This window comes from Acipenser ruthenus, chromosome 2 (assembly GCF_902713425.1).
Source record: "Acipenser ruthenus chromosome 2, fAciRut3.2 maternal haplotype, whole genome shotgun sequence".
NCBI classification, from domain to species: Eukaryota; Metazoa; Chordata; class Actinopteri; order Acipenseriformes; family Acipenseridae; genus Acipenser; species Acipenser ruthenus.
In genome coordinates, this window is record NC_081190.1 from 69,976,884 (window position 1) to 70,002,765 (window position 25,882).

At 40.4% G+C, this 25,882-nt stretch overlaps 1 protein-coding gene across 2 annotated transcripts in view; it reads left to right on the top strand.

Annotated features, from left to right (window-relative positions):
* Positions 1–25,882, top strand: part of LOC117409129 (ADAMTS-like protein 1) — a 235,444-nt gene that overhangs the window by 201,872 nt on the left and 7,690 nt on the right. For both annotated transcript variants that reach the window (XM_058999955.1, XM_034014768.3), the window contains 10 exons: positions 1,871–2,175; positions 4,604–4,733; positions 8,600–8,810; positions 9,772–9,951; positions 10,393–10,546; positions 10,919–12,023; positions 12,289–12,416; positions 13,006–13,137; positions 17,200–17,382; positions 18,308–18,442. In XM_058999955.1, coding sequence (XP_058855938.1) covers positions 1,871–2,175; positions 4,604–4,733; positions 8,600–8,810; positions 9,772–9,951; positions 10,393–10,546; positions 10,919–12,023; positions 12,289–12,416; positions 13,006–13,137; positions 17,200–17,382; positions 18,308–18,442 — 2,663 coding nt within the window. The remainder of the gene's footprint in view (positions 1–1,870; positions 2,176–4,603; positions 4,734–8,599; positions 8,811–9,771; positions 9,952–10,392; positions 10,547–10,918; positions 12,024–12,288; positions 12,417–13,005; positions 13,138–17,199; positions 17,383–18,307; positions 18,443–25,882) is intronic.

Here is a 25,882-nt window from a genome sequence, read left to right on the forward strand (position 1 = left end):
ACCTTCTCCCTAACTAACACACACTGGCATATACTTTTGTGGGATTAAAATCCTAAATGAATCCATTTTCTAAACACTCAGATCCTGGCTAACACACATGGTGATCACGAGTGGTTGCTTTGTTTGCTCAATTATTGATAAGCAATTAGTCAGTCAATACCTGGCCTGTGATTTTAACCCCATCCCTGCCAAACTTAAATTAAAAATATATTAACTTTTAATTTACACCAACTCAAACAAGAAACAAAGACAAACTGTTTACATGTGCAGAGCCTCAGTCCTGGCACAATCTGTTTGTAAGTGTACCGTGGCTACATCTGATCCAGTGGAATCGAGTGAAATTTGTGAAGTCTGTCATACAAAGCGTGCAAGAGAAAATACACTTGATTAGAGGAAGCCACCAAACACTTAAGTACACAGTATACCAAAAAGCTCATATTAACTTATTTGATCTGTTTATGTATATTCTGTCGTGATTTAAACGTTTAGAATTGTTTGTCATTGACTACACACTCAGCGTGGAATTGTACATGTAGTTATTGCTGAGGTTCCAATGGGGATGTGACTTGTAATTGGTAGCTTTTACTGACAAACCACCAATAGCAATGCCTTCCCAGATAAACATGTGTAATTAACCCTTTAATGACTGCTATGGTGGATAGACACTGCTGGATGAACTTGTTATGTAATAATTCAGATTATTTTCTGATTTTACAAATCTAGTGTAAAATAAAGTCCAGTCCAGCTTATTCAACCATCTCTATTTATATAAAATCAAAATAAAAAAACATTTATGTAGATTAGTTCAGGCAATGTTTGTCAGGTATGCCATCATAGTGTTGTATGTACTGTACGATCCAAAAATCTGCCACATGCGTTATGTATTGTGTTTCACACTGTTAGATTACTTTTGCCTTAATGTATAAGATATAAATAATCGTGGCATATGTAATACATCTGTGCTCTAGAGCCAACAATAATACCTGCATGCCATATGGCAGCACATTTTTAGGGGATTAATGCTATAAGAAAAGGGACATTTTTGGCAGAGACTTTCTCCAGCCCTAAGTCCCAGAGGTAACACACATGGACACAGTGCAGAGGTATCAACATTTACATTACCAATCATTTACAAACTAACTAGCATTAAGATATCAAATATATTCAGATCTGGCATGAGAAACCCCTTAAAAAATACATTAGGATTTGTAATGGTGCATACAAACCAAGGGGTATATTGTGTTGTTTCTCTATAGAAGTTTACAAAGGTCAGTTTGCACAGTTTACCACTGCCATGATTTACTGTCTCATTTGTACATCTGCTTGCATTCCTATCTTTTGCCATGTCTTGTAATGCATTTAATATGCTGTGTTTTAGAATGATTTGATATGCCTCCCTATGCTTCACTGTTTTGCCATGCTTACCTAAGTTACCCACTGCGTTTATCTCACTTACACTAAATCATGCTTCTGTGTGCTTGGTTTACTGTAGTTGTCAAAAAGGATGAATTAAACTTTATAGGTCCTAAAGCATTCTTCAATGGAAGATATCTGTTATTAGCTGTTGTCTAAATTGCTACTTCAGGTTTTTCACTACCATCTTATTTGTATGATCCACAATGTTTAGAATTCACATCCTAACCTTGTATTTAATGTATTTGCATTGTTTTTACTGTTTGTATTTAATGTACTATGCCCTGTATTTCACTGTATTTAATGTATTATGCATTGTTCCTCACTATCTTGTAAAGCGCTTGGTCCACTATGAAAGTCGCTATATAAAATAAATATTGATTGATTGATTGATTGATTGATTGATTGATCTGTAGCTAAAAATATGCACATGGTGTTTCCTTGCGTTTGTGTCTAGGTTCGTCTCTGACGCCTGGTCCCCCTGCAGCAGTACCTGCGGGATTGGGAACCAGCGACGGAGAGTGAAGTGTCAGGTTCTGCTGTCCTTTTCCCAGACCGTGGCAGACCTGCCTGATGACGAGTGCGAGGGGCCCAAGCCCCCAGCCAGCCGGCCGTGCTACAGTAGACCCTGCGGAGGAGAGAGGGAGGACCACAGCCCAGAGGAGCAGGACAAGGTTCTGCTCTTCCAGCTTGACGACGATGATGAGCTCCACGACTGGGAGTATGAGGGCTTCACCGAGTGTTCCGAATCCTGCGGGGGTGGTACGTCTCTTGTCTCTTTTACTTAATACCCCTTGAGGAGGTGATGAGAATGTTATACTGCATCTGCATGTAGGCTCGTTGTGTGATAGGTAAGCAATAACACATGGCACGAGTTGTGTTAAAGCAGTGTGAGGCACGTGAGTCTAGTCACACCTTCCAAGTGTACTATTATACTTATTAATAAGGCATAAGATAACATAATAAAGTATTGGTGTGATAAGGCTAATGAGATCTCGGAATGCTTTTCAGTGCTTGGTCCCTTGAGCCCATTTTTATAATAACTTTTATCTTATTTTATACAATGTGTATTATAGAACAAGGTGAAGGAACTGCTATTTCAGATAAATGTGATATTTTATCTCTGTGGTCGCATGTAACAAAACTAATACTATGCACATTAATGCTGTGTTTTAAGGTTTGTTTTATGGCCTTGTAGTCCTAACCCAACCATAGTATAATCTATGGATCCACAGTAGTCCTAACTCAGATTTAATGGTTGAATTAGCATTGTTTATGTTAATTATAATTAGAAATAAAACACAATGGTGGTTGTATATTTTTAAAACTAATAAGGAAAACATTACAGTATTGATAATGTACTTGACCCTCAAAATATAACACCTTCACCATTAAAAAGCTTCTAAAGTTTTAGCTCACCAATATCTTGCATCCTGTTTATTACACTAGAACAGGTACCTTTTGTTAGGTTTGCCAGGTGCCTTGCTCCTGGAGGCATGTGAACAGAAGGGCAGATAAGTCTTGTTATGTAGTTTAGTCAAAGCAGCAGTGGTTCCACTGGATTTTTTGTTTTGTAAAGACACACAGAAAGCCCTTGGCTCTGACTCCTGTTTTCAGTTTCCTACACTGCAAGTCGGGTCAGATTATTCCTGTATTTCATCTCTCTTAATAAACACTACTTGATAGATCTGAGTTAACCTGTGACTTTGGAGTGTTAGGAAACCCAATAGCATAGTAAGTCATTGCATTACTGATTAGATTTTGTATCGGATATCCTCATGAAACTTCATGGTGTTGCTGCAAGACATTGCCAGTTGTTTTAAAAGCAGCAGGCTGCAATTTACAAATGACATCATTGACATGTTAAAGAAAGGCATTTATAAAATGAACACAGTTGTAATTATATAGAAGGTTGTCAGGGATCAATATAAAACACACAAGTTATGAAAAACAGCTGTCTCTGTTCTAACCTGATTGTTTGGGATAATAGATTCAGTGCTAGGGGTGTGCTGATGCTCCTACTCGTAATTGCCTTTGCGAAGTATTTATAGGCAGGTATTAAATAAATCTCTTCATTAATGTCTTAAAGGAAATTACGAGTATCAGCACACCTCTATTAGATACCACTAATAACTGTTCAATATGTTGGTCCTAACTTCGCATATTTAAATCTGGTTATCTGCACAGCTAATCCCTTGTGTTAACATATTAGCTTGCTAGTTCTGCTTGTATATTACAATGATGTTGTGTATGACCGCACTTATGGGTAATCTTCATAAATGACTAGGCTGACCAACTAGGGGCTCCTTGGCCTCCACAATATGGCTGTTTTCATTTATACATCAAGTATCCCATTTAAGGTTTTTATTGGTAATGAAGGGCAAGCTGTAGCTTTTTGGTAGAACCAAGCACAGTCAAGATGCAGCAAAACTGATGTGTTTTAAACACACATGAAAAATGTGAAGCAGTGTCTAATGTAGTCTGCTTATTTTATTTTTTTCAATTTCTTTGCTGCTAGTTTTTAGATTTACTAGATTATATTTTTTTCTGTTATTAAAATATATTTGTATTCTTTTGTATGGCTTTTGAGAAAAGATGGAGGACAACATTCTCTCTAAACATTTGGCATCCATTTGTAGTCCCTGATGTGCTGCTTGTTTGTGTTTATTCTTTGACAGCAGAGTTCTCTCCCTCATTTGTGCTGCTGAGCCCCACTCTGACAATGGACAGTTTTGCACACTGTCAGAGCCTCAGATTCATGTGTGACCATGATGAACCCAGAGGCTCCCAAAGAGAAACTGTATACTGTCTGTCTTTATACTGTCCTCGGGCATACGTTTTTTAATCAGCCTTCTCTGGATTTGTTGCATCTCTCAGAAGAATACTGCAACTTTAATACTGCACTGTTTAATATGTAGTATTTTATCAGTAGTACTTAAAAATACCCAAAAGTAAAATAGTTTTATTGACTGTTTGTGTTGGGTGAAGTGAAAAGCCAATTTTTCAGAGGCAAAAACAAATGAGAATTGTTTTAAAATGCAACAGGTTTAAACAACACAAGTTTTTTTTTTTTTTTTTTTAATGGAATTAAGAACTTCCTGGTCTTTGGTCGTCACCAAAAATGAAGCATGTCTTGGATGTGTTTTTGTTAATAAGGTTTTGACAGTGAGTCTCTGTGTTTCCCGGGCAGGGTTGCAGGAGGCGGTAGTGATCTGCCTGAACAAGCAGACGAGAGAAGTGGTGGAGGAGAGCCTGTGTGTGAGCCATCGACGCCCCCCTCAGCTGCTCAAGGCCTGCAGCATGGAGCCCTGTCCACCAAGGTACTGTGCAAGCATTACAGTGAGTGAACACAGGTGAATACCAGGCAGAATAGTATCCCTCAGAGCCTCACTGCCACAATTCTCAAACGGATTAATGCCCCCCCCCCCCTTAGCGGTAGACGCGATTACAATTGTGTTTATGTTTTGTATTATTATACAGTCGTATACACGTACTGTACGGAAGCACTGACTGCGGCAAACATTGCTTCCCTTCCACCCAATGAAACCATTTACACAGCTGACCAAGTGCGACCAATGAAAACGACACGTACAAAGGCTAGCTGACAAAATTCAACCAATTAAAACTATGTATGTAGGTGATACCAACGTTTTCCAATTTAGAAAAGTACGTGGTTCGCTTCTAATTGAAATCAAATATGACGAAAAATAAAATAACACTAATATAATTAGCCTTATTAGAAAGTTAAACATTTGATTTGGCGGTTGAATTTTCTTTCGAGCTCAACACTATAGTTACTGCCAAATACATCATTACTGCATTAAAAAAAAAGTTAAAGAAGAAAAGTTAAAAGCTATTGATTGAGTCAAAAGTGGGGCTAAACAACTGGATGTGGTGTGTGATTTAAAAGTTGGCAAATGCGAATCAATTGTGAGAGGATGGATAAAAGCATTTGTCCCAGCATCCATGTGAACAAGAAAAACAAGCAGAATAAAGTAACTGAAAGTACCCCATTGTACACTGCCTGACTGACTAACAAGGAAGTCACAGGTTTTATTTATTTGTATTTATTATTATAGGCAGTGCTTAATTTGTAAAGAAAGAGGTGCCAGGGCACAAGCAATGACAATAAAACCATCCTTAAGAACCACACATTCAAAATCATAACACTTATTATTATTTGAAAGAGTGTTGTACCTACTAGTGTTAGATGTTTGCATTCACGTATTCTACATCATATACATAGTAGTAGTACGTGCAGAGAAATTAATTAAAGGCAACCACAGGACAAATAAGAAATAAATTTTAAAAAAGCATGTATAGGAGGCTGTATGGTCCAGTGGTTAAAGAAAAGAGCTTGTAACCAGGAGGTCCCCGGTTCAAATTCCACCTCAACCACTGACTCATTGTGTGACCCTGAGCAAGTCACTTAACCTCCTTGTGCTCCGTCTTTTGGGTGAGACGTAGTTGGAAGTGACTCTGCAGCTGATGCATAGTTCACACACCCTGTAAGTCGCCTTGGATAAAGCTGTCTGCTAAATAAACAAATAATAATAATATACATGTTTTGTTATGGTTTTGCATTTAAATGGTTTAAAAAACAAACAAATTAAAGGGCATTCAGAGGACTCCAGAAGGACGGCATTGATTTAAAAGAAAACACGCACCCCAATACGAACATTGGTTTGACCCACAGTCTGCACTATTATCAGCGATGTGTATGCAACAGAAGCCGCTGGTAGATTACAAAAATGATTAATTAAACTTAGGCTAGGTAGTTGTTATCTTAGTATGTTTTTATTCTCTATTAATTAAATTATATTCATTGAAAAAGGCAACAGAGAACCAGATCGTAATTATTTTTTATTGTTTTGGTTTAATATAATATAGCAGGCTAATGTTCCTTTTGAAGTAGGCTACAATACATTTTTTTCATTAAAGTTGTCGTTCTTTGTTGAAATTAATGTTCAGTTTCCATATTTTGTTGTGTACTACTCATTTAGTCAAACCAAGTAGTGTAGTTGCTTGCATCCTTCATGACATTTTTAAAATCAAGTAAGCTTACTTGTGTATAAAAAACGACAATAGAGTTGCAGCCAGTGTCATTTCACTTAAAGGCACTCAAGCTGAAATCGTAATTTAAAGTAGGCTACAAACGTGGCAGCGGACTTTAGCGCGCACTTAAGAAATTGCAGACTTGATACAACTGTGTTGAGAATTTAAAAATAATGCATTTTATGAGATTTTTAACTAGAGGTACCGGGAGTATCACTCTGCACGCCAAGAGGTTCCGGGGATGTGCCTCGGCATGCCCCGGCACAAATTAAGCACTGATAACACTGTGTAACAAATTTTTTTTTTTTTTTGGTTCCTGGGTAGTAAGTGTTATTTCCTAATTGCTTATGCCTCAAAAGTATAGAAAATGGCTATTATTCCCCACAAACTTTGCGTTTGTGACCAGGACAGTGATATTTTGAAATTTCACATAAAGTCAGAAAAAAACAACATATGAATCCAAATTAACATGAATTTATACTAAAGTAATACAAAAATGACTACAAAAGATTTAGAAGTGAGTAGTTTTTCGAGATTTACGATTATACTGTAAATCACTTTCACGAATCAGCCCCCAAATGTAGTCTCCCATCATGTTCTCGTTATACTGTCCTTGGTAGTGGCGTTCAAAGTCCAGTATATCCTGGTGGAAGCGCTCGCCTTGCTCCTCCGAGTACGCTCCCATGTTCTCCTTGAATTTATCAAGATGAGCATCAAGGATATGGACTTTGAGGCTCCTGGATGAGCTGTCAATGAAGGACAGTATAACGAGAACATGATGGGAGACTACATTTGGAGGCTGATTCGTGAAAGTGATTTACAGTATAATCGTAAATCTCGAAAAACTACTCACTTCTAAATCTTTTGTAGTCATTTTTGTATTACTTTAGTATAAATACATGTTAATTTGGATTCATATGTTGTTTTTTTCTGACTTTATGTGAACGAAAAGACACAAATCCGCCCGTTTTCTCATTGGAAATAGGTAAATTTCAAAATATCACTCCTGGTCACAAAAGCAAAGTTTGTGGGGAATAATAGCCATTTTCTATACTTTTGAGGCATAAGCAATTAGGAAATAACAAAAAGGAACAAAAATTGTGTTACATAGTGTAATAGGTAACATTACTGTTACTTGTAGTGTATGCAATCTGTTACTTTTACCCTACTGTAAACAGTGATTGCCATTCTCATCTAGCAAGACTGCATAATTGAAAAGCTTATATTAAGTTTAGCCTCCTATTTCTATGTGTTTCTGGATGTATTGCTGCCCTGTTTGTAATATTTCAGGCCCAAGATAAAACGAGTTTGATTGTATAGTATTTGTGATTTTTTTTTCTGTGGGTCTCGCTATATTGCCGCCCTAGATATATTGTGGTTTTATATAGGACCCTGCCCCCACGTACGATAGTGTGGTGTATTTTCTGGACCTCTGCAACTTGGCAGGTAACCTGAGCCCTCCCCTAAGGAAAATCTGGGTTGCGCCCCTGATCAGTTTCCACCACTTGCACTGGTGTCTGAAGCAATGTCAAAAAAATGTTGAAAGTATTTTTTCTTTCTCCAGATTATTTTATTTTTGTCCTTCATTCAGTGTTTTCCTGGTGTATGCCCTGTAACACAGTCTTATGTAAATGAAACACTGTCTGTTGGTAAGTTGTACCAGATACAGATAATGCATTGTCACCAAGTATTTCCAGTCAAAGAATTTTACTACAGGTAGTTTATTTTAGAATTGCTACATATACTACAATAAACAGTTTTATAGTTATGGGTGGCTATTTATGACGCCAGGAAGGTACCTATTGTTATTGTTATCACGGTTGACATACATTTTTATAGTCTGGGTTTCCTTAATGCTTGCTAATTCCCTCCTTTTCAACATATCACAAACCACAATAAACAGAAACAGATTTACCATTCATTTGGTTTGACTATTCATTTCGCTTGTCAAGATTAACAACACTTTTCACCACCAAGTAAATCCTTCTCCACTTTCATTTTGTTCATTGCATGGACTTCTATTTTATCTAAACATGCTATTTCAAAGCTCCTGGGATTATTGATTAGTCACCATGCCAGGAAATGAACTCCTGTGGTACGGTGCATCACGCTTTTCTGCTGTTTCTCTCAGGTGGGAAACAGGAAAGTGGAGTTCCTGTTCCGCCACCTGTGGAGTGGGCCTGCGGACCCGGGACGTGACGTGCACCCACCTGCTGTCCAGAGAGAGCAACAAGACCGTCACCCTTAGCGGTGAGAAGTGCCGGCCGGCCAAGCCCACCCAGGTGCAGGCCTGCAACCGCTTTGATTGCCCGTCCGCCTGGTACCCACAAGACTGGCAGCAGGTGATTCACTTTGCCATACAAGGGTTTGGTTCACTGATCAGATGCAGTTAAAAAAGGGCCCAAGTAAGATCAGGATCATCAGTGAATTTGTTTTTGCATTGGTGTCCAAATTTGCCTGTGTGAGCATTGCATTTTCAACTCCCCAGATCAGGCCAATCATATTTGCACAGGACATGAAAAAAGCCAAACCATCTGTGTCGGATTAATAAACACAGCAACATTTTGCATGATGACTCACAGTAAGTGTTGTGTGGAAATTACATTACGCATTATTGACAATCAGTTGGAAAAAAATCACAGTTTCTGTGAGAAAATGTGTTCATAATTAAGAACCCCCTTTTTTAGTTTAATAACTAAAACCCAGAAATAAGATTGTCATCCCAGTACAAATTAGACCTGACAATTAAAAAAATGAAAATAAATAGGCAAGCTGGAATGCAGGGTTACGTACTCTACTAGTAGAGCTTTTTATTACAATATTTTTCAAGGCACATGTGGTAGACCTACAGCCAATTGCATTTGTGCTGTCATCAAGTGAATAGCTGCATTGCAAAACCTCTAAACATAACTGTCTTGAACCTAAAGGGCGTAGAACACACAACCTACTGTAGTGCAGCAGTGAGTGTTTGATATAGTATTTCTGGGTATGCCTCTATAGCCCTGCCACTCCACGTGTTCGCTGTGTTTATCACATATCTCTTACGTCCTCTCTTGTTCACTCGATTTATCACCAAACTCCTCAATAATGCTATCCAAGTCATTATTTTATTACTATAACATCTCAAAAAGCTTGGCAAATGTCTGCGATTTTCTTTGAGTGCTGGATGCGGAAGCAGCCATCTTGGTTGTTTATGTCTGTGTGAAGGGACTATGTGTTTTGCAAATGTATTTTCACACCCTATGTAACTGGTGAATAAAACATCCTTTGTAACTCCCTACATCATTTTTCTTTGTTTCACAGTGTTCCCGCAGCTGTGGAGGTGGTGTTCAGACCCGGGAGATTCTCTGTAAGCAGAGACTGGCTGATGGCAGTTTCCTGGAGCTGCCTGAAACCTTCTGCTCTCCTCCGAATCCAATTACCCAGCAACCCTGTGAGAACAGGGCATGTCCTGCAGAGTGGGGGTCTCTGGAGTGGTCACAGGTAAGTAGGTCGTAAATACTTTTTTCAAATATATAGCTTTTTTATTCTGTTGAAATCTCTCATAAGTATAAATGCATAATATGAAAAATAAAATATGGAACTCTGCATGTTTACCACTGAATAAAGTTTGTTTTCTTAAGTTAAAACTGTTTTACTTCATTGTCTTCTTGCTCGTTTGATGAGCAGTACACTATTTTTTTTTCAGTTCCAATTTACGTATTTAAGTATTATTTGGGAGTCAAACCATATTTATTTTCTCATAACTTTTAATTTGGAAAAAAAAAAAATCTTCCCAAGTTAGTTTGTTTCGTAACCTTTCTTAAATATATGTTTAACAGTGAATCCTTGGCCTCTCTTGTGGACTTCCTTCTCAAGTGCCCAGTGCCAGTAGTGTTAAATTGTGTGCATGGTTTTGTGATTTATATTTATTGTTTCTGCCAGTGCTCTGCAAGCTGTGGAGAAGGCACCCAGGTTCTTCCAGTGGTCTGCAGGAAGATGGATGAAAACGGTCAATATGTGACCCTTGACTCTTCATCCTGTTCAAATTTACTTCAGCCTTCTTCTGTCAGACCCTGCTCACTAGCATCCTGTGCAAGTAAGAAGTTCTGTGGTCTGTGTGAACTAATGTAGCAACCTGGTTTCTTTTCCTTGTTGTATAGTGTGCCAAGCACAAAATTGAGTAAACGCACACACACTCACACTCACACCTGTCATCTCAGTCTTTATAAGGTGTGGGGTAATTCATCTACTGTAGGTGTGAAGGGCAGGCAACTCTGGGTGGCCATATTATAGGGAAATACTGTAATTAAATTAGTTTGTTTTCTTCTTATTGGAAGACTGTAATAAATAGACACCAATTAATATTGTTTTGTATCATTTAAACCTTTTTGAGACGATTCTAAAATTCTGCTTGTAAAGCTGGTTCCAAAAGAAATTTCCTTTTTTTTTTTTTGTTATTTCATTCTAGGATCTTTGAATCTTGGCCAAAAACTGGCTCCACACATAATAACTTCGAGGAAAGTTTACATGCAGTTCAGAAAAGAGAGAAAGCTGCAGTTTGTCATGGGTGGATATGCTTATCTGAAACCAAAAACCTCCATCGTTCTAAGGTGTCCTGTCAGAAGGTTCCGGAAATCTCTAATCAACTGGGAAAAGGATGGCATGCCCTTAACCAGCTTACCTCACCTTACAGTCACTCCATATGGATATATTAAAATCCACCACCTCAAGCCATCTGACATTGGGACCTATACATGTGTGGCAGGGCCAATGAGGGAGAGCTTCATTGTCAAGCTCATTGGTGGTAACCATAAGCTCATTGCCCCACCATCTGCAGCAAAAATTAAAAAGTCAAAAGACAAGCCATGGTTGATATCCAATGGTAGGACAATTACAGAATCCTTGGGTAATGACAAAACATGGGTCTTCCGGGATCACTTTAGCCAGTACGACAACATTGTTCTACGACTTCTTGAGATGAAAGGGCTGGCTAGGGAGAGCCCAGACTCTTGGGAGCTGCAGGAATCATTGGAGAGAAACATCTCCTTCTCTGAGGAGGACCATAGCCTGGAGGCAACAGCTCCACTGACCATGGTCGCCGAGCAAAGAAGGCTGGATGAGATCATCAAGAATTTGTCCGCACAGCCCGAGGAGCTCAGGGGCAATTATGCCGACCGTCTCCTCACCCAGCTGTTGGCGGAGGTTACAAAGAGCCAGGCTGAGAGCAACGAGTCCACCATGAGGCATCACGAAAAAGACGACTCCACTTCACTGGAATCTTTGATCCATAAATCTAATCCTGGAACCCCAATCACACCACATAGAGATTTGTCAAGCTCTAGCGAGTCTATGGGGCACCCCAGGCAGCATCTAAGGGCTCCTTCAATTGTGACGAAGACACATGCTCATCTGAAACAACACTTGTCCTCTCCTGAGGTTGTTGTCCATGTTGGTCACACAGTCCTCCTTCGTAGCTGGATTAACCTCTTGGTTGTCAAGTGTGAAGCTGTAGGGAATCCAGAACCAACCATTAGCTGGTCTAAGAATGGAGAGCAGTTGAAAGCCAGCAGTAGGTAAGTATTACTCACATCTGTGCAATAATTGTAAAATTGAATTCAATGCTGTTGGTTTTGCATTGCCCCGGTGCAAACGGTTTTGTCTCCTGGGATGTGAAAGGTTCTTATAAGTAGTATTCAGGATCTTTCCTGTTGCATTGCATAAGGTGTGTAGGGGCCTTAATCATGACTACATAAATGTCATGTGGGAAACCTGTTCCTGTCTCAGTAGAAGTGTTGAAGGAAAAGGCTGAATTGCTGTATTTTTTATTTTTTATTACAGGGTTGGAATGCTCCCAGATGGATCCCTGCAGATTTTTTCACCCAGTGAGACTGATGTGGGATTCTACACATGTACTGCAAGGAACAGTATTGGCGCCACTGCCCTCTCCTCCACTATCACACTGACAGGTTTGAGTGCCCTTTCAGTTTAAAACCACACTCAGCAGTATTGATGTTTCTAAAAACTAATATGTCCCAAAAGACACTAGATAAAACAGTACATATTATGTAAACCTATGGTAAATGAAATAAAAAACAGATATGTAGCTTTCTTTGCCATTTTGTTCCTATCACGTGGTAGTTCAGAACCAGTAGCGTTGAGTTTTAATACATTTTCTATTTGTACTATTTTTTGTATACAGACATAAAAACATTAACACACGTAACTCAAACAATGTTGGTTGTGTTTTTTGCTTTTAACATGGTTTAATGCAAAACATCTCCTACTTACCTGCTTACTCAGTCTGCTTCAGCATACATGTGTTATCCTCACATAGTCTCTTGAAGTCTGCTCATTGGTATTGCATGAAGCCTGATACTTGGTGGAATTTCAGTTTCCATGCTTCTATTACAAAATAAAGGTTGTAAAATATAATTTTTGAAGTTACGTTTATTCTTGTTTGTTGTTATCCTATCATTACATACCGATGTTATATCAATTTATGTTATTTTGTTCATTAGTTTATTTTTTGTTGTTGTTGTTGTTTTACTCTCACAGGAAAGCCACTGATCCAGGGTTCCAAAGGCGAGCATGTGATCCTGGACTTGAGCTCTGTGAGTGTAGTAGATGTGGGAGGCAGAGTTAAGGCCCGTCTCGGTGCCAACATCACCCTCAGGTGTCAGGCTGAAGGTGAGCATATCATGAAAATATCACACAGTAAAAAAATACCTTCTCGGGTAACGTGCAACATACATAGGGCTTCTGATTTTCGGTTTTAACCGATAAAACCCGATAAAACTCCCCAGATACAAAAAAAATGAAGCCTTCCAGACTTGTATCTATCATTGATTCGTTCAGAATACTTTAAACCCGCCCAAGCTACTGAGTGACAGCACATTCCTACATTTCTATTGGAGACTCCGAGGACACCCTGGCTGACCAAAACCCTACCCGCCCTACCCCCCACTTGCCGCCCCCTGGGAGCTCCCATCCACGGTTGGCAGTGGAATAGCCTGGACTATAACCAGCGACGTCCAGGCTATATCAGATGCGCCACCCCCGGGAGCCCCCTCTACTATGCATATTTTGATAGAAAAAAAACGCTCAAGCATTTTGGAAAGTAACCGAAAACACTAATTTCATACAGTATATCAAAAACGAAAGCCCTGAAAAAAAAAAAAAAATTCATAAAACTTGCCATTTCTTGGTGGTAATTGCTGTATTTTGATTGCGGTTGTATATAGGTTATTTATTATTTTATTTGGTTAGAATTCTGCAGTTGAGCTTCTTACCTCATCTGATGAACTCCACACAGAGTGAACTCCTGGTCTCCATTTTGCTTGGGTCAGGAGAACAAACAGATCTCTAACCCAGAGATCATTGTAATATAGTCCTTTTTTGGCATCAAAGTAGGTATCCTTCCCCCATAAACCCCCTTCCAAATAAGCAATGTTGTCCAAATTTCTCATGCAATTGCTTGGGTACGGACTCAGTATTGGCGTTCACGTTTGTGCATTTTTTGTGTTGTAAGTAAAAAAAAAAAAAAAGGATATATAATATAATGAATCATTTTCACTGGCTTTCAGCTTGTGGGAATTTTTTTCTCTTTTTTGTAAACTCTTTTATTAGTGTGTTTGTGAGCTTTGTTCTATTTCACTCTTGCTGTGGCCGCGCTGAAAAAACGAGTGGATTTTCTTCTGCGACATTTTACAGTATTGGCAAACAGTTTTGTTTTTTAATTCGCGCGCACAAGTTTACCGCAATCATGTATTTATATTGATGATAAAGTTATAGAAAAGAAGGCAAAGAAAAGTTCACTATCTACGCATCTCTACAGCTGACCTCAATACGAAAACATATTACTGGCATTTTTTAATTATTGGTGACTAAAACGTACAGTACTGATGCTAATTAAAAAAGAATAATAAAACGCTTACCTAGTATCAGTGTGATGGATGTCCCTGCTTGTTACCACACAAATCACTGATGATGGCAGGGAAATTGGAGAGCTTCAGTCGAAAGACATTTGTGGCGTTTTTAATCTTTGATTGTATTTCGTCTTGATCGCCCTTTGCTAGTAATGTACTAGTATTGAGCAAACAACCCACATTTTTTCACTGGATTGAAAGCTAAAAACATTGGGTTACCTGAAAGAGAAGACGACCACCAACATTAAGTATGGGATATTCCCTGCCCTAGAGGTAGGTAATACTGAGCTCTCTATATCAGAGCTGCCGAAGGCCCCTTCCTGTGATGACGCACTCGGTCCCGCCTACCGAGGGTACAAAACCGTCACTCACCGGAAGATCTCCCTCTTTTTCCGCCGAACCCGTGAGGGCGACCGGAGCGACCTAATGGTTGGTGGTCGTCTTCTCTTTCATGGAACCAGGGTTACGGTAGGTAACCCAACGTTCCCTTTCAAGTCGAAGACGACCACCAACATTAAGTATGGGATAATGTATACCAGAGCCGTCGCGGAGAAGGAACGGCAGCATATGAGGGACGCACAACGCTGTCTAACCAGAGGTTAGCGGTGCGAACTTACATCCTCAAGGACCCTTGTACCCACAGATGGCACAGCAGGATCTACCACATTAATGCGGTAGAATCTGGTGAAAGTATGCGGCGTAGCACAGCTAGCCGCAGCACAATAATTAAATTCAATATTACTCCCATTTGCACACCCTTGCGCAGGTGAGAGGGAACCCTCCACCAGCGTAGGGCCGGTGAGCATGTGTGAGACACAGTCAACCTGCGGTGTTTGTCGCGTCTGGCATTGAGGTGAAACGCATTGAGCCACGCTTGCAGCGGGCGCATGCGAAGCAGACCCAGCTGGATCGCTACTGTGGCTGCGGCCATCAGACCCAGTAGTTTCTGGCACAACCTGAGGGTTACCTTCGATCCCTGTCGAAACAGGGAGAGGCAATCTTGAATAGCTGCTATCCTGTCGTCCGACAGGTATACGCGCATTGCATTGGAGTCCAGCCGGAGCCCCAAATATGTGGTGCATTGCACTGGTGCGAGCCGACTCTTTGCATCGTTCAAGGCTAAACCCAGCCTGACCAGATGCTCTGTCACAATTGCCGTGTGGGCTAGAGTTCCCTCTCGAGACTGGGAACAAACCAACCAGTCGTCGAGATAGTTTAAAACCCTGATCCCTTGCAGTCGCAGGGGAGCCAGTACAGCGTCTACGCACTTTGAAAACGTACGCGGAGCTATGGAGAGCCCGAACAGCAGCACAGCAAACTCATACGCGCTTCCCTGAAAGGAAAACCGCAGGTATCTCCTGTGCTCTGGACGAATGGGGATATGAAAGTATGCGTCCCGCAAGTCCACAGTTGTGAACCAGTCGCCCAGCCGGACAGTCTGGAGGATGTGACGGTGTGTCAGCATTCGGAACCTCCTTTCTTTCAGAAACCCGTTCAAGAGCCTCAGATCTAAGATGGGGCGAACCCCTCCATCTCTTTTGGGTACCAGAAAGTATCTCGAGTAGTACCCCTCCTCCTGGGAGACGGGGTCTACTCGACAAATGGCCTGCTTGCGCAGCAAGGCAGCCACTACTTCTTGAAGTACCAAGGCTTGCAAGGGGTCTGTTACGGAGGTGTTTAAAACGCCCCGAAAGGGAGGAGGTCCCGAGTGAAACTGAAGCGCATAGCCGGTTCGCACGGTGGTGAGCACCCAGGTATCCGTGGTGCAAGCGCGCCAGTATTGCAGCTGTTGTGCCGAAAAGGGGGTCTGAGGCCGCCAGCCTTTCGGGGCCTTGCTGGTGCTGCTGGGGCTGGGGCTGAGTAGTTTGGGGTGAGCGCGTCCATAATATCAGGTCCATAATATCCCTTGCCTGCCTGGAGCGTTTTACCCGCTTTGCGGCTGGAGACGGGGAGCGGTTACACTGCGCACTCGGGATGTCAGGCAGGGAGTCCAGGGGCGCGTTGTCGGGGGAACCAAAGGCCGCCGACGACCCCACCGCGTAGGACGCGGAGCTCTCCTTTCTGGCTCTCTCCAGACGAGCCTCTTTCACTCTAGGCTGAAAAGCCTCGCAGACGCTGCAAGCCACATCCCTCTCAAGGACCATGGTGGCATGCGGAACACCCAAGCACCGCACACAGAGGGTATGGTTATCCTCTTGTGGGATACTGGCGTTACAAGCCGTACAGGCATGGAACCCCGGCATGGGTCTGTTCATATTCAGCATCGTATCCTACTTTTCATCCAACTGTGCACCTCTTTTAAATGTATTTTTGTAATGTTGTCTGAGTTTTTATTTTAAAAAAAACTTTAGTTTTAACATTTTAAAAAGAGGAAGAATTGAAAGGAAACAAAGATTTACTGATATGTTTATCAGCTATGCAGTAATCTTGTTTATACAGTCAGAGTCACTGGAGATTAGAAGTCAGAGATAACACTGGCATTTAGTTCAGTATGAAAGAATTATCTTTTGGAGTTCCTAAATCCTGGGATACTGGAAAGATCTATTGCACACACGCAGTGGATCATCGTACAAATCCATCATTATTATCTTCAAAGGACCACTTAGTCTACACCTCCAACAATTAATTCAATGTTTCTCTTTCTTCTCAATTTTGTATTATTTTTCTCATGATTCTAATGACTTTGCTGGGTATTTTATCAGCTGAAATGTTACTTGTAGCTTCATAAAGACAAAAACAAAACTTTTTACGTTTACATTCCCAATTCTGAAATGGACACTATATACAGTAATGCCGAAATAATTATTTCTGAATTATATTACAGGCATCCCTAAATCAAAAATCTCCTGGACAGTAGTGAATGGCAAGTCTGTCCCCAACCACTATCAGTCAAAGGATGGATCTCTGCTGATAGTGAACGCTTCTCTGCTTGATCAGGGGCGATACACCTGCCAGGCAGCGAATCCTTATGGACAAGTAACTGAAGTAACACAGCTTCTCTTGCTAGGTAGGTCACTGAACCAAGGTAGAGGTTTGATTACAGTATGGTTAGGTACTAGGCACTACCACATTGGAGATGAGAGAGGTATGCCAACTTTGGACATGCAATCCTAGTCCTCTTTGTCACTCAAATGACCCACTTTTGTTTTGATATGTACTACTTTTCATAATACTGACACCAGTAATGAGATATTTATATCCTTGGCGGGGTGTATGTACTGTAAGTTACTGACATATCTTATTTTGTATTGAAATGGGTCTGTTTTTTAACGGCAAGTAACCATTCATAAAATGTCTTGCCTTTTATTACACACTTCTTCAATTGAACCCCATTTTATCCTGACACAAAAGAGATGTACTTGTTTTGCTTTTCCATGGTTTGAAAGGACCCCACATGTGACCCCCTAATAAGCGACTCAGAACATGAGTTTAAGGGAGTATAGTTTCTAAATACTGTCACTGTTAGTACATTTAAAATGTGTTATTTTGGGTACCAAGGTTATGAAAATGAAACACTGTACTTCATGTGTGTGTTTTAGTGTATTACTTTCATGAAAAATATGTGAAAAGTCAGGGAGGGTCCTATTTTAATGATTAATATAATGATGGTGTTTAGATCTGCCACCTACTGTACTGGATCAATAGAATATACCCAGTAGTATTCAGGCAGGGAAAAAAAAATAACTTTATCTGAGTGGCCTGTGAGTATGGAAACAAAACCATGTACAGTAAAATGATTAAAGGAGAATTGTTTTACTAATACAATCTTCCAAACGGTAACCATGTTATGTCATGGTAGACCTCTGGTTGCAATGATTTGGAGGGGAATATACATCATAAAACCTCTGGCAGCAGCTGTGTAGGTTTCTCCCTTCCTGCAGTGCCTGGCTCTCTCCCCAGCAGGTCTCTTTCAACACTTCCTACCCTTTCAGATCCCCCACAAGCCTTCCCAGAGTCTGAAGACTGGGCTGTGGTGACCTCAAGAGCAGGCCCTGGAGTTCACAGCCTCCTCGTTACCACCACTGGGACCAGACTAGCGCTGAGTGCAGGGAGCCCCCTCCTCGTAGGCAAGTACTGCTCATCCCCTCTAGTGTTGTTGTTAATATGTATTCCATGTGAAAATACAACTCTATATTAAAACATTTGTAATCCTGCATATTAAGTTGTAGGTCAGTGCAAAAAACATAATTTACAATAACATATGGTCTCTTGCATCATGATGCTTTCCTGCAGTTTCATTTGTAAACCAACCTTCCTAGGAGGCACAGGACAAAAATAAATAGGGCAGGAGTATTGAAACCAAACTATACCAGTTCAACAAAACAAACAGACAGTAATTCAGACACAAAATATACACCCTGGGATTTCAGTCTGAATATCATATTTTAGAATAGTCTAATAATTTTGGACTAGCACTAATAATTGGTGGAGTTGCTACAGTTCCATATTTTTTTATCCATAAAGATGTTTAAGTCTATGTGGCCATCTGCTGGAAGCATAATGCCAGAGAACAAAAATGCCATATGCTAATAAAAGGAACAAATAATGATTTGATTTTTATTGCACAATTATTTATTTCTTAGCAGACGCCCTTATCCAGGGCGACTTACAATTGTTACAAGATATCACATTATACATTATTTCACATTATACAGATATCACATTATTTTTACATACAATTACCCATTTATACAGTTGGGTTTTTACTGGAGCAATCTAGGTAAAGTACCTTGCTCAAGGGTACAGCAACAGTGTCCCCCACTGGGGATTGAACCCACAACCCTCCGGTCAAGAGTCCAGAGCCCTAACCACTACTCCACACTGCTGCCCGTCTGCTAAGAAATAAATAATAATAATAATAATATTGCACAAGGGTGTTTGGTGCCTTAACAACAGTACATAATGTGTTCATTTGCAGTCGAACATTATCTATTGAGCAGTTAACAGGTTTCTTTACATTCTTTAAACCTGACCTGAGCGTCAAACACGGGCCTGCTGAACAGGTGTGGTTGTGCATCCCTGCACCCAAGGTTCCAAATCCAGTCTCATAACAGGGACCACCTGCATAAAGCTATATGGAAACACTGTTCTTTTTTATATACACTACCGGTCAAAAGTTTTAGAACACCTCCATTTTTCCAGTTTTTATTGAAATTTACGCAGTTTAATGTCTCAATGTACTCTGAAATTAAAGCATAGAACAAATAAACAATTGGAGATAAAAAAGAAATCATGGAATCGTTTTGTTTAACAAAATTTAATCTAAATTTTGGACTCATCAAAGTAGCCACCTTTTGCAGATATAACAGCCGAACACACTCGTGGCTTTCTTTCTACAATGGAAATCAAATATTGTTCGGAAAGTTCTTCCCAACACTGTTGCAGAAGATCCCACAAATGTGTTGCACTTGTAGGTTGCTTTGCTTTCACCCTTCTGTCCAGTTCATCCCAAACCAGCTCGATGGGGTTTAAGTCTGGAGACTGTGCTGGCCATTCCATGATTTGAAGCCTACCGTCTTGTTCTTTTCTTCTAAGGTAGTTCTGACATAGCCTGGAGGTATGTTTTGGGTCATTATCTTGCTGTAGGATGAACCCCGGACCAACTAGGCGTATACCAGAGGGTATTGCATGGCGCTGCAAAATGCTGTGGTAGCAGTTTTGGTTCAGGGTGCCACTCACTCTGTGCAAGTCAGCGACTCTGGATCCAGCAAAAGAGCCCCAGACCATCACGCTTCCTCCTCCATGTTTGACAGTTGGTGTCACACACTGAGGAACCATCCTTTCGCCTACTCGACGGCGTACAAAAACCCTGCGTGATGAACCGAAGATTTCAAATTTTGATTCATCGGTCCATAAGACCTTCTTCCAGTCTTCAGTAGTCCACTGGCGGTGCTTCATGGCCCAGGCAAGCCTCTTTTTCTTATTTTGCCATCTTAGCAATGGCTTTCTTACTGCCACTCGACTTGTCAAACCTGCAGCTCGAAGTCTTCTCTTCACAGTTGAAACTGATACTTGCTTACTTCGACCAGTGTTAAGCTGTGCTTGAAGCTGTTGTCCTGTGAGCCGCCTATCACGCAAGCTGTTGACTCTCAGAAACTTGTCTTCTGATTCTGTTGTGGCTTTGGGTCTGCCAGACCTCTTCCTGTCAGAGTTTCCTCCAGTTTCCAAGTGCCTTTTGATGGTGTAGGAAACTGTACTCGCTGACACCTTGGCTTTCTTTGCAATTTCTCTAAAGCAAAGACCTAGACTTTTAAGGGTTATAATGGTCTGTCTGTCTTCCTTTGTTAATTGCCTTTTTCTCGCCATTATGAGAGCAATATACTACTTCCTGCAGTACAATACTGTCCAAATAATGCTTAAGAGGGTGTAGTAACACAGTCTGTTCCAACACTGCTTTTATACAGACAGAGGGTTTGTAAGTAATCAACAAAAGTTGGGACACCTGTAGGAATTGTTAGCATCAACTTTCAAGGCTTAATTTACTTCCATTGCTGCAGAACAGCTGTAAGTTGTTAACCCATTACTTGTTCCCTGAAAAAGGCCTTTTTGTATAACTCTGAAATGTACATTATTTTTCAGTTTTTGGTAACCTAAACTTTTTTTTTTTAACCTCTGGCAGTTTACCGCTTACCTTTGTACCATTTCAGGTTATTCACTGGACTTGAACTGCTTAAATTTCAATAAAAACTGGAAAATTGGGGGTGTTCTAAAACTTTTGACCAGTAGTGTATATATACAAAGTACCACCTGTCTTTAGCATGCCACTTTTTTATGAGGAAACATCTTGATGTCTTTACTGCCCTTCACTTTGAGAAATGTATGTCCCAGAGTGCATTACCATACACAGTTTATAAGGAGAAACATTCCTAAGGCAAGCCTATTGTTTTTTAATGTTTCTCCCAAACGCCTACATCTGTGTTCGTTCCTCAAAGGCTCGTTGCGTGCAGCTCTGCTGCGGCATGTGTGCCCCCCTTCCAGGTTGGGGGCAGTCAGCTTTGTAACCCACATTAAAAAGTAGTTCACATTTTGTTTTGTTTTACTTACAATGGTATTCATTCCCATAGGGGTGTGCTGTTAATTCATCCATTCCAGAATCAATGTTACACAACCCTCTGGGAATGACATTTATTGAAACAAAAGGTTCTCCAGCTCCATCAGAATGCTTGAAATCTGCAACCATTCATCTCCATAATACTGTCAGGGGAAGTAGAGTAGTAGTGTCATGCTTATAATGCACTTTTATGTCAAACCCGTTTATGCTTTTGCTTTAAGAATTTTGGACTATAAATATATAGTAGCTTTCTGGCGCTGGCATCCTTTCCAAGGCTTCTTGGTCCCTTGTCGCCGTTTCTTTTGAGATGGCGCCGAAGACGACCGCGGACCCAACCCCCACAGAAGAGGAACCAGCCAGAGGTATCGAACGGACCGGTGGTGCCATTCTAAGGTGGGGGGGGATATGTGACAGGGAGACCCTGTCACTGGTTCTTGAGTGCAAGCAGCTGGGACGCGCATCAGGAAACGCGTTGCTAAGGAACTAATTGAGCAGGTGGGCTCACCTGGTGCTGAGTTGACCAGGAGGTCTTGATTGGCTGGGGGGAATGCCTGGGGAGGCTGCGCGGAGCTCAAAAGGCATCTGTGCCACAGCCTGAGGCGAATGCACTGCCTTGTTTTGTTGACATCGAAGAGGAGAGCATCCGCTCCATGGAGAAAACTACTACACGAAACCCTTCCACTCCAAGATGGTGCTCGTGAAGGCATTGCCCAGCCGAGGCCGTTTGAAGAGGCAGGAGTTGGCGTAAGAATGCCGGGACTCTGGGAGCCCAGAAGTATATCAGTTTAGGGGATGTTGATCCTACACAGTGTACAGAGGGTTTGCATAGAGCAGTAGGTTCCTGAAGCAGGATGTTCCTTTTTAATGGGACTAGCGCTCGCCTTGTGTGGCAAACTTTTATTTTTAGCTTTGTTTTGTTTTGTTTTGTTTTGTTTTGTTTTCTTTATTAAATGTGACACTAGGGCTACCATTGCTGGGACCCTAGTGTCAGCACTTGTGTTAAATACATCTGCTAGCCTGTGCGGCAGGTCAACACCCAATGCTCTGTGTCTGCCTCAGTATTTTTCAGTGACAACCCATGTATGTAACATCACACTGTTACAGGATCCCACAGAAAATGTCTCATGTTAGTCAATTTTCTGAGGAAGTCGTATCTTGTTAGTTAATTTTCTGATGAAGTCGTAACACTAACATTAGCTTTGTTTCAGGAACCTTTAAGTGACTTGCATAGACATGTATTTTTTTTTTTGCCTTGGTGTTCAGTTAAAGTTGCTGGTGGATACATTACTTGCAAAATCTCTGTTCATACACATCTGTGACTCAGCCTTTGGCCCTCTGTCCCTGTGGCTGTTGTGAGCCTGTATATTTAGCCTCTAACACCATTTCGTTCTACTGGAGAATGAGAACTCAAAAGAGGTATTTTTCATGCTGGATTTCTCATTCTTTGGGCAGTTTGCCCATCCCTCTTTTTAGTTTTTATTTTTACAGATTCCCCTAGTGGGCCTGACTTTTACAAAGCTTTTTGTTTGGCTAGTTTATAAAGTGCATATTCAGTTGTATGAACAAGAAAATAATTATTTCCGTGTGTCTGTTTTTAAAGAGCACACAGATACAGGAAAGCAGTAGAAAAGTCAACAGCCAGTGTCTTAACCAAGACCAGCTTGTGTCCCATTCATAAACCTCTTGTCCATCATCGACAGATGTTAAAACTTCAGGGGCCTGTTTCATAGAAGTTCTGCGATTTGCGAGGACGCAGAGGTCGGTGCTGCATGCGTTTCATAAAGCACTTCGCAAGTGCTGTTGCTTGCGATCACTGTTTTGTGATCTGCGCTCAAAAAAATCAGTAACTCGGTAATCCACTTTAAAGCCCAGTGGCCAATTAGGTAACAACACAATGGCAAGGGCTGCAAAGAAAAACACATTTTGTCAAAGAAGAAATTGATGCAATTATAGAAATGGTTGGCCAACACAAATCTGTTCTATTTGGCAAGTTGTCTGGAAGTTTAACTAAAGAAGACAAGAAATAAAAGTGACAGATAATCACGGATGCAGTAAATGCTCTAGGGGTGGAGCAGAGAACGGTACCTGAAATAAGAAAACAATGGATAGATCTAGCAAGTAGAACAAAAGTAAAAGAAGGGAGATGAAAAAACTCAAATGAGGAGGAAAAAATTGTCTAAATATAATTGGTTAAGTAGCTGTTGCTTATATTGAGAGCAAAAAAAGCACAGCAGATAGCTCTTCCTGCTGCCTTTAACCCAACGCAAGTAAACCAGACTAAGTTACACAACTTGTTAATAAAATACATTATTATTATTATTATTATTATTATTATTATTATTATTATTATTATTATTATTAATTCATATATCCATCTATGGCAATTTCTTGATCTAATAATCAGATTACAAAATGTGCACTTTTTTATTTGAATTGTGATGTTATTTTTATATATATATATATATATATATATATATATATATATATATATATATATATATATATATATATATACACTACCGGTCAAAAGTTTTAGAACACCCCCATTTTTCCAGTTTTTATTGAAATTTAAGCAGTTCAAGTCCAGTGAATAACCTGAAATGGTACAAAGGTAAGCGGTAAACTGCCAGAGGTTAAAAAAAAAAAAGTTTAGGTTACCAAAAACTGAAAAATAATGTACATTTCAGAGTTATACAAAAAGGCCTTTTTCAGGGAACAAGTAATGGGTTAACAACTTACAGCTGTTCTGCAGCAATGGAAGTAAATTAAGCCTTGAAAGTTGATGCTAACAATTCCTACAGGTGTCCCAACTTTTGTTGATTACTTATAAACCCTCTGTCTGTATAAAAGCAGTGTTGGAACAGACTGTTACTACACCCTCTTAAGCATTATGTGGACAGTATTGTACTGCAGGAAGTAGTATATTGCTCTCATAATGGCGAGAAAAAGGCAATTAACAAAGGAAGACAGACAGACCATTATAACCCTTAAAAGTCTAGGTCTTTGCTTTAGAGAAATTGCAAAGAAAGCCAAGGTGTCAGTGAGTACAGTTTCCTACACCATCAAATGGCACTTGGAAACTGGAGGAAACTCTGACAGGAAGAGGTCTGGCAGACCCAGAGCCACAACAGAATCAGAAGACAAGTTTCTGAGAGTCAACAGCTTGCGTGATAGGCGGCTCACAGGACAACAGCTTCAAGCACAGCTTAACACTGGTCGAAGTAAGCAAGTCTCAGTTTCAACTGTGAAGAGAAGACTTCGAGCTGCAGGTTTGACAGGTCGAGTGGCAGTAAGAAAGCCATTGCTAAGATGGCAAAATAAGAAAAAGAGGCTTGCCTGGGCCATGAAGCACCGCCAGTGGACTACTGAAGACTGGAAGAAGGTCTTATGGACTGATGAATCAAAATTTGAAATCTTCGGTTCATCACGCAGGGTTTTTGTACGCCGTCGAGTAGGCGAAAGCATGGTTCCTCGGTGTGTGACACCAACTGTCAAACATGTAGGAGGAAGCGTGATGGTCTAGGGCTCTTTTGCTGGATCCAGAGTCGGCGACTTGCACAGAGTGAGTGGCACCCTGAACCAAAACTGCTACCACAGCATTTTGCAGCGCCATGCAATATCCTCTGGTATACGCCTAGTTGGTCCGGGGTTCATCCTACAGCAAGATAATGACCCAAAACATACCTCCAGGCTATGTCAGAACTACCTTAGAAGAAAAGAACAAGACGGTAGGCTTCAAATCATGGAATGGCCAGCACAGTCTCCAGACTTAAACCCCATCGAGCTGGTTTGGGATGAACTGGACAGAAGGGTGAAAGCAAAGCAACCTACAAGTGCAACACATTTGTGGGATCTTCTGCAACAGTGTTGGGAAGAACTTTCTGAACAATATTTGATTTCCATTGTAGAAAGAAAGCCACGAGTGTGTTCGGCTGTTATATCTCCAAAAGGTGGCTACTTTGATGAGTCAAAAATTTAGATTAAATTTTGTTAAACAAAACGATTCCATGATTTCTTTTTTTATCTCCAATTGTTTATTTGTTCTATGCTTTAATTTCAGAGTACATTGAGACATTAAACTGCGTAAATTTCAATAAAAACTGGAAAAATGGAGGTGTTCTAAAACTTTTGACCGGTAGTGTGTATATATATATATAATGTTTTTATTACATTTTCTACTATTGAAATTCAATGTTCAGCATGTACAGTAAATCCAAAATGGACTTCCGGGTTAATAATGAGCTGATTTTTGTGCATTAAAGGGCTTTAATGGCTTAAACTTTTTTTTTGGTTTGTTTTAAATAGCTTTAAGTTAGTTAGGTTAAAACTGATTCGTAAAAAAATCAATTTAAATGTGTTTCTGTTTAAATCTAAAATACGTTTGACCATCCTTAAGGCCACCATACATGGGCCAATTTTGTCGCCAACGATCTGTCGGTCCAACAAAATCATCCCG